The 10,036-nt window shown below is 36.5% G+C and overlaps 1 protein-coding gene across 1 annotated transcript; it reads left to right on the forward strand.

Annotated features, from left to right (window-relative positions):
• Window positions 1-1,324: 1,324 nt before the first annotated feature.
• arg2 (arginase 2) lies at window positions 1,325-9,157 on the forward strand. The gene is made up of 8 exons (XM_048205354.1): window positions 1,325-1,670; window positions 1,760-1,832; window positions 5,385-5,559; window positions 6,055-6,214; window positions 6,406-6,500; window positions 7,297-7,401; window positions 7,944-8,080; window positions 8,159-9,157. Exons 1-8 carry the CDS (start codon window positions 1,560-1,562, stop codon window positions 8,344-8,346), a joined length of 1,044 nt encoding a protein of 347 aa, XP_048061311.1. The 5' UTR covers window positions 1,325-1,559; the 3' UTR covers window positions 8,347-9,157.
• The last annotated feature ends 879 nt before the right edge of the window (window positions 9,158-10,036 follow it).

Here is a 10,036-nt window from a genome sequence, read left to right on the forward strand (position 1 = left end):
ATGACATAATTTTCATTTTTGGGTGAACTAACCCTTTAAGGTTTTTGATTAAATCATTCCAGGATTTTTCTCCATATAGTGGACTTCAATGGACCCCAAACGAGAAATAAATGTCTTATCTAGAGAAACCATCGCTCATTTTCTAAAAAAAAAAAAAAAAAAAAAAAAAAAAAAAAAATATATATATATATATATATACGTTTTAACCATAAACGCTTGTCTTGAACTAGCTCTCTTCTTAAGTTTGAACTAAATTGTCATATACAATATGCTTGTGCAAGTATATAACAATTAGTTGTAACTTTGACCTGTGGAGGGCAGTAATACACTTAGCAGCGTCTACACTGCTGGAATTCTAATAGAGAGAAGAGAGCTAATTCAAGATAAGCATTTATGATTAAAATGTATAAAATTAAATTTTTTTTTAGAAAATGAGCAATGGTTTCTCTAGATAAGACCCTTATTCCTCATCTGGGATCGTGTAGAATGCTTTGAAGCTGCACTGAAACTGTAATTTTGACCTTCAACCGTTTGGGCTCCATTGAAGACCACTATATGGAGAAAAATCCTGGAATGTTTTCATCAAAAACCTTAATTTCTGTTCAACTGAAGAAAGAAAGACATGGACGTCTTGGATGACATGGGGGTGAGTAAATTATCAGGAAATTTTAATTTGAAAGTGAACTAATCCTTTAAATAAAATGAAACTCTGCCATAAGATTATAATAGCAATGTAGAGACGTGTCTAAAACATATCTAAAAGAAAACCACCAGATGGAGCCAAAGTGCCAAATATGGACTAAATCCACTGAACTCTATATATATATATTTCTTATTACAGTATCAGTGACTACATTAATGAGCTAACCAGCTAAACTACCTATACAATAAATCAACCATCTAAATTAACAGTATATGGTTAAGTATTTGAGTCAACCTCGGTGCATTTGTTTTTGGTGGATACACTGAAAATAGGCCAAAGGACAATTTATGATGTCAACAACTTGGCATCATACTGGGATTCCAGACGTTTCTATAGAACATAAATCTTCAGTAAAGCAGTCATGCTATGGACACTGGATCTGTTTTCCAATAAGCAAGATGGGAATTTGTTGACGAGACAGTAGGCAAGCAAAAAAAAACATATGCAGTCGATAGTGCAGAGATGGAAATTTCCAACACCACAAAAAGGCACACCATCTCTCACGCCACTCATTTGTCAAAGCCACGCCCACTGAAACAAACCCACACTGGTGGGGCCTCTGATTGGCTGAGAGGAAGGTGTGTCATCGGGTGTGACGCAGGCTGGCCGCTCTATTAATAGAAAAACGTGGTTCGCGCCGCTGTGAGCGAATGTTTAACGAAGCTGCATGAGAAACAACTGGATGCTGGAGGACTGCTGGATTTTGGGGGGTCGGTCTATATAAATTAAGACTTAAAAAAAAAAAAAACGTCGTGCCAGTTCTTCGAGATTCAACAGCCAGAGGATTAAAAAGCCACACCGGTCGACATACTATTTGTTTTTCCGTTTCGTTTCATAACTGTACGGTTGAGTCAGCATGGCATTGAGAGGACCACTGTCTAGACTACTGAGATCCACGCTGAGCTCCTGCCAGCAGAACCGATCGCATTCTGTTGCCATTTTGGGAGCTCCGTTTTCAAAAGGACAGGTAATATATAATGTATTTATTCAAGGAGAACTCTCATAAACTCTCTGATGTATAACATCATGATGTGACTGCATTTTTACGATTCTCAGAAAAGGAGAGGGGTGGAGCATGGACCCAAAGCCATCAGGGATGCGGGTTTGGTGGAGAGACTTTCAAATCTTGGTAAGTACATTATTAGTATTTGTTTCATCTATCTATATATCCATCTATTCAGATTTTTGAGACTGAAATATATATATTTATTTAAAATTCTTCTGTCATCATGTATGTGCCCTCTGAACTTCCAAAAGATGTAAGCGACTGACAGCTTTAGTAAGCGTTCACTTTATTGCGTCATTTTTCCGTACAGTAAAAGTGAATGTCTAAGGCTTCTCCCTCATCAAATATTTAAAGGAATTCAGCTTCGTTTGAAATATCATGAATATATATTGAAGACGAATATTCGATTTTAGCTGGGAGTGAAAAATGTAGTTTTTTGGTGAACTGTCTCTTTAACTAAAGTAGTCGCGAGCTCAAAAGGGGGCACTGGATTAACTGTTACATCATCCAAACGTGAATGAATTTACAATGAGGCATCACAATCTGTTTGTAGCAATAATAATTCAATTGTATGTGTTTTTTAATACTTGAAAACTTTAAATGGGTCAATAAAGGAGTTTTTGATGTTGTCTGGCCACAGAGAGAGAGGAAGGGAGGGAGGGGATAGATTTACTGTAAGTACGTGCGTCACTGCAGTTTCACCATTCAGAGATGCCATGAGACGACCTGCCACATCACATAACAATAGGGCATTATGTCATGGACAAAAGCCTGGTGATGGCTCAGTGGGGATCTTACATTTACATTTATTCATTTAGCAGAAGCTTCTTTTCACACAAGAAGGCGTTTTTGCAATCACAGATGAGAAGTGACCCAACAAAAAGAGTACGTGCTGGTGGAGAGGTGTAAGGCAGCAGCAAGGGGTGGAGAGCGTTTTTATATAGTTTAATGGCATTTGTGCTATTAAAGGATTAGTTCACTTTCAAAAAAATTTTTCCTGATAATTTACTCACTCACCCCCATGTTATCCAAGATGTTCATGTCTTTCTTTCTTCAGTCGAAAAGAAATTAAGGTTTTTGATGAAAACATTCCAGGATTATTCTCCTTATAGTGGACTTCAATGGACTCCAAATGGTTGAAGGTAAAAATGACAGTTTCAGTGCAGCTTTAAAGAGCTTTAAACGATACCAGATGAGGAATAAGAGTCTTATCTAGTGAAACGATTGGTCATTTTCTAAAAAAATGTAAATGTATATGCTTTATATAAACAAATGATCGCCTTGCACTGGCTTACGCTTTCCGTATTCTTCAAAAAGCTTACGCTGTATGTCCTACGCCTTCCCTATTCTACTTACAGAACGAACGTAGTGCCAGTTAAGTTTTTTCCGTAAGTTAGAATAGGGAAGGCGTAGGACATACAGCGTAAGCTTTTTGAAGAATACGAAAGTGCGGTTTTGGCGGAAGCACTTGGAAGGCTTTCATTTATTTATATAAAGCATATACATTTACATTTTTTTCTAAAATGACAGATCGTTTCGCTAGATAAGACCCTTATTCCTTGTCTGGTATCGTTTAAAGCCCTTTGAAGCTGAACTGAAACTGTCATTTTGACCATCAACCGTTTGGGGTCCATTGAAGTCCACTATAAGGAGAATAATCCTGGAATGTTTTCATCAAAAACCTTAATTTCTTTTCGACTGAAGAAAGAAGGACATGAACATCTTGGATGACATGGGGTTAGTAAATTATCAGGAAATTTGTTTTTTTGAAAGTGAACTAATCCTTTAAGTTTGTCATAAGGATAATGTTTCAGAGGAGCTGACACAGGCTACAGAGTCACGCACAAGTGAAGTGGACCTGAATGTAGTTTTTCACCGGAGTGATACAGGCAGATGTTATTTTGGGTCTTTCCTCTGGCTAGTCATAAATGAACCTGGTGAGGCAGTGGATTAACCACTGCCAATAAAATGTGAAGGCGGTTCCCGCTGGAGCGCTGTACAAAAAGCTCTGAGACAGCTGGCTTCAGATTACAGGGGAACATTAGTGGTTTTTAATTACAAGTTTCCATAATTAATTATTCCTTATAAACTAAATAAACAATGAATGCTGCATTCATTATTTCTCTCTGTCTGGAAATAATGAGTTGGAAACGTTCACTGTTGTCACAATCCCAATATTTCTCGATTATTTTTTTTATTTTTTTATTTTTTTTTGATACCTAAGCAAAAGCAATAATAATATTTTTAAAGTAAATGTTAAAGGCAAACTTTTAAGAGCATAGAGAGAGTGGTATCGTTACATCTTTTTTAACTTTAGTATCGACTTGCTACCAAAGCTTACATTTGACATGCATAAGGGGTACTACCACTACTGCTAATAATAATTAAATAAAGGAAAAGAAGATGTAAATCCTCTTTACAGTCAGTTGCTTCTTCTGAGTCATGAGATTCCAGAGTTGCTCGTCAGAATGTGCAAGTCATTCATGAGTCTCGCCGACATACAGTCAGCTGTTAATCACATAAACATCGTGCCGAGCTCAGGGTCGCTTTACGTAACTACATGTTCTCCATGTAATCCGATAGTTCCTGCTATCTTAAGCCTGGAATTTTTTCCGTCGGCGGTTGTGAACAAGTGGCATACTTATGACACAGCTTCGAAGACCCCGTTTCACCTTAGCTGGGAATGTTTTTCCCTTGTTATTGCTGAAAATGTGTATATAAATTTAATATTGTATTTTTGTTCACTAGCTCTTTTAACAGAGAGATTTTTCTTGCATTTTGGGACGTTGGATTGCTTGAGAGAAAAAAAAAAAAAACAATACCTTAATGTCCTTAAAGTTATACTTTTTAATTTACGACCTGTCACTTATTATTATTATTTTTTTTTAAAAATGCATTTTTAAAATCGTAATTTTATTTAATCATGAATATTATTTATTTAATATAAAATATATTTATAACATACTGATGCAATTTTGATTTGTTGCATCACTTTTACAGACGCTTGGCAGTTTGGAGCTGTGGAAATAACCATACACCCTATATGGCAAGCATTCTTGACTAAACTATATCAGTGCTATATCCAATGCAACAAATATAGATGCTTGCTCCAGTTAGTAACTATTGGTTGTGTATGTCATATGAAACTGAAGTTTTCAAATGCAGTTACGATCTAAACTTTAACATCTGTCTTTGCTTATGACGACCAACCCCTTTGCTTCTATCATGGCCAAATCCCTAATTCCCTTGTAGTTTTCTTATTTTCAAGCAGAAAGCACATCTAGTATTTTAAAAAATGCTTAATCAGGTTCAACGTGTTCACGTCTATTCCTGTTAAGAGGCCACTGGATAGTACACATTACATTATAGGTTGCTTTAAAATCTGAAGAGTAATTCAACACTTTCACTGAGGCTGATCTGGTTGTGTCATGCTGGGCCCCATCAGCTGTTTAGACCTTCACTAGTGTCCTCCAATAGGAGTTTCATCCTACATGTGCCCACTACATGGCTTGGGCAGATTCATGCTGGGATTAAATGACAGAACTGTCACCTGCCAGCTTCGACCTGTCAGTCATATAATGTGGGAAAGAAGCGAGCGTTTTGGTCAGAGTTAGCAGAAAGTGTGGAAGCTTTAATGCCAGTGTTAGTTTATTTATATGTCCTGTCTTGTTGTAGACTACCCTGTGCATGATTTTGGAGACCTGACCTTCAAGCATCTGGAAAAAGATGAGCACTTTATGCACGTGCCGTTCCCACGCACAGTTGGACGTGCCAATAAGCTGCTGTCGGGGGCTGTGAGCGGCGCAGTGGGGGCGGGACATACCTGCATCATGCTGGGGGGAGACCACAGGTACAGAGTTTTACTGCGTATTTTTCCCAATTATCTTGAACAAACTAATCCAAAAAATCTGATTCATATATGATGGTCTTTATTGTTTGTTAAACCTTCAATGAACAAAAAAAAAAAACTAAGCCTTTTATCTTGGTATATAGTTATGGGTCACTGCCAATGGAAAATGTCTGAATTTATAATTAGTTACCTGTTCCACAAGTTTTTCCGGTTTTTTTTGTCTTTTTGGCACAAGCATGAAGTAATGTTTTGGCAGTCTGGCTAAGCTGAAGCCAGTTTTATCACTTAGCTTTTAAAAGGTCAAGGTTTTTCTTTTTGTTGTGGGAAGCTGTTTGTATTTCCAGCTAGCTGAATCCAAATGTTTCCAATCAAAATTAGTCTAATTAAAAAAAATTCAATGCAATCTCAGACTGTTGAGTTTGTTCTTTTAAAGGCCAAAATCATCAAAGCATGGCTGTGTTTGTGACAACATTTGTGATGTTTTCATTCCCACAGCCTAGCGATTGGTTCAGTGGAAGGCCACGCTCAGCAGTGCCCTGATCTTTGTCTGATTTGGGTGGACGCTCATGCGGATATCAACACTCCTCTGACTTCACCTTCTGGAAACCTCCATGGCCAGTCTGTAGCATTCTTACTTAAGGACCTGCAGAACAAGGTGATTAGCATTCTTGCACGAAATATATGTTGATGGTGTGCTATCTCTGACATGACTTTAATTACTATATCTCGAAGAAGACAATACTTGGAGATGACTTTTTTCCATTTGTCTCCAGAAAATATCAGATAAGCTTTGTCCTTTAAAACATCCTAACTTAAAGCCATTGTATTCTGCTTTGTAACTTTCAGATGCCAGAGGTTCCTGGATTTTCCTGGATGAAGCCTTTCCTGTCTGCCAGAGATCTGGTCTACATCGGCCTCAGAGATGTGGATCCAGGCGAGCAGTAAGCACACTATGTTCTGTCCCAAAATGACATTCAGGATTTGCCACCTGTAGCCTGTTCTTTAAAGCCTATGCAACTAAATCAATTGTCATTCCATAGGCTATTTATATAACTGACATTACCTGTAACCGCCAACAGGGCACAAACCAGAAAGGTCTACGATAAAGCCAACATTACTACAGTTCAAATACATTTACAATTTGGTATATACTGTATACACTACCTTACAAACATTTGGGGTCAGAAAGATTTGTTTTTGTTTTCAAAAATACAGTAAAAACAGTAAGATTGTGAAATATTATTACACTTTTTAAAATAACTGTTTTCTATTTTAATATTTTAAATGTCATTTATTCCAGTGATAGCAAAGCTGAATTTTCAGCATCATTACTCCAGTCTTCAGTGTCACATGATCCTTCAGAAATCATTTTAATATGTTGATTTGGTGCTCAAGAAGCATTTCTTATTATTATGAATGTTTGTGGAAACCGTGATACGTTTTTTTTATTTTATTTTTTTCTCTTGATTCTCTTTGATTTGATTCTTTGAATAGTTCAAAAGTTATTTAAAATAGGAATTTTTGTAAAAATGTAAGTAAATAATTAAATAAATAAAACGTCTTTACTGTTACTTTTGATTAAATGCATCCTTAATTAATAAAAAATATGTATAAAAAAAAAATACTGACCCTAAACTTTTTAATGAGAGAGAGAGAGAGAGAGACAAAGCAGATATACTACACAATTTAAAACGGCATTAATACTTTTGGTTGCTAATTTGATTTTATTCATCTCAGTATAATCCTGAAGACCCTGGGAATTCAGTACTTCTCCATGCGGGATATTGACAGAATGGGCATTCAGAGAGTAATGGAGGTCACTTTGGATCACCTCTTGGCAAGGTACAGTGATTATTGCGCAAAAACATACACAATTATTTAACTAGTAGTGGTGCTTCTGTAAACAACCTTCAACAGATTGCATGCTCCATGTGTAGGGGGAGACCGGGGACAATTGTAACAAATTTTGGTTTGTTACTCAAAAACCTTTTTAAATATTTGGATGCAAATTTTTATGTCAGTAACTTGTATCTGTGTTCTACTTGTTATGAGTCACCAAATGTTTTTACAAGCACTGTTAGTCACAATATTGATTGAAATAAGAAATTTAATCATTTAATCGTTAAAACTATTTAATATCCACTACATCCATATTATCCAGAACAATTAATTAACCCCCCTTGCTGTTTTCCTTGGTCTGAACCTAAACATGCTGTGAACAGAGAGTGTACAGGGCTTACTCAGTAAAATGGATCCCCAGATTGAGAGGCAAAAACACTTTTCTTAAATTATTGTAATCTATCAGTCTAGTTTGATGTCCTGCTGGACACTATTCTGAGTGTACCAACTCAAAATACTAAAACTGTTATTTGTTTTTACATCAGGAAACAAAGGCCGATCCACTTGAGCTTTGACATTGATGCATTTGACCCATCCTTGGCTCCCGCCACTGGAACTCCTGTTAATGGAGGACTGACATATAGAGAGGGCATCTATGTAACAGAAGAGATCCACAACACAGGTACAGATCTACAATTCACAAATGAAATTAAATAAATCCTAAATCTGATGCTAATACAACCTCTTCCGGACCACACAGGTTTACTCTCTGTGATGGACGTGGTTGAAGTGAACCCCACACTAGGAGCCACGCCTGAGGCTGTGGAGGCCACAACCAGCCTAGCCGTTGACGTCATCGCATCTGCTCTCGGTCAGACACGTGAAGGTGCACACGTTGCCTTCCCGAAGATTCCAGAACCAAAAGAGGACACTGAGCTGCGGTTGTAAAACACCAGCTAATCAAGGACTTTGACAAATGAACCACTTTGCATTCCAAAGTCTAAAAGAACAACACTGAAGGATTTGCAGAGACTGAGCACCAGACTAAAGATTTAATTTAAAGGTTACTGTAGTCTTGGTCAGAAAAAATTGATACCTCACTGGTAAAGTGCTGCTTGAAGCACATCGGTGAGGTTTATTATATACAGTACCTGCCACTAATTTTAGCTTGGCTAAAAAAAAGACAGCTGACATCTGAATTCTCTGTATTTGAGGACTATTATGCCTGAAAATTAAATGTTTTTAATGTTTGTCAGCTGTCATGGGATTAATGGGTAACCTCTGATCACACTCTGGGACTTGCTGCAGGAAAAACTGTCATAAAAGAAAATGTGCATAACACATTTTTGAAGGCTGAGGTGACTCTCTACTGTGGTGGACTGATTGATTTTACTTTCATTGAAACATGTTTGCACTTTTGGACCAGAACTAGTTTTTGTTGTATTTCTACGTTTGTTCGTTTCTTTGTTTTGTATAGTAGACTGCTTTTAATGGCTAATCTATTCCCACTGGTTTGGTTAGGTTGAGACTGAGTGATCCTTTTTTAAATAGTGGATTTGAAATAAGTTATTTTAGTAATTTTCATATGTATTTAATTAAACCTTTGAAAAATCATGTATGAATGCATTTCGTACAACTTTTCAGATCTGAATTCACCATCAGTACCAGTATCTTCTTCAGGAAGGAGGGTTGATTTGTTTCATTTCTCTGTTTCAGTAAAAATATTTTGTTGCAATAAACTAATGTACTGGAGACAGAATGTCACTTGTCCATGATTGAGTGGTTTGAAACTCCTGATACCTGTCATTAACTACATTAAATTAGAGAATCTTAAGTATAAAATAATATTTAATGCTCTGCCTATAAATAGAATCCAGAAATATTAGGGTTATGTACAGATTACTAAAACTTGAACTACGGAGTCTTGAACTAAAGTAAACAAGATAAATTTAAAACCAACTGTGCTAATCTGAATTAGCATGACAGAGGTTGCCTATAAAACATGGAATGAACCATGAAATAATATGCCTTATTAAATCTTAATATGGCATGGAACTGAGAAGCAAATCCCAGCAGAAAAAGACAGCAATTAAAAAAAAAAGAAACGGCATTCCTTTTCTTTTATTCTGCAGCTATCAAGGCCATGCAAAATAAAAATGGTAATTATCTGTGAATAAAGACTATTTAGTTGTTTCAGTTTGTTATGTCTAATAAATGACAATACAATTTTAATTAAAGCACTGTGTGTGTGTGTGTGTGTGTGTGTGTGTGTGTGTGTGTGTGTGTGTGTGTGTGTGTGTGTGTGTGTGTATACAAACCTGATTCCAAAAAAGTTGGGACACTGTACAAATTGTGAATAAAAACAGAATGCAATGATGTGGAAGTTTCACATTTCAATATTTTATTCAGAAGACAACATAGATGACATATCAAATGTTTAAACTTAGAAAATGTATCATTTTAAGGGAAAAATAAGTTGATTTTAAATTTCATGGCATCAACACATCTCAAAAAAGGACAAGGCCTTGTTTACCACTGTGTGGCATCCCCTCTTCTTTTTATAACAGTCTGCAAACGTCTGGGGACTGAGGAGACAAGATGCTCAAGTTTAGGAATGTTGTCCCATTCTTGTCTAATA

This window comes from Megalobrama amblycephala, linkage group LG10, assembly GCF_018812025.1.
Source record: "Megalobrama amblycephala isolate DHTTF-2021 linkage group LG10, ASM1881202v1, whole genome shotgun sequence".
NCBI lineage: Eukaryota > Metazoa > Chordata > Actinopteri > Cypriniformes > Xenocyprididae > Megalobrama > Megalobrama amblycephala.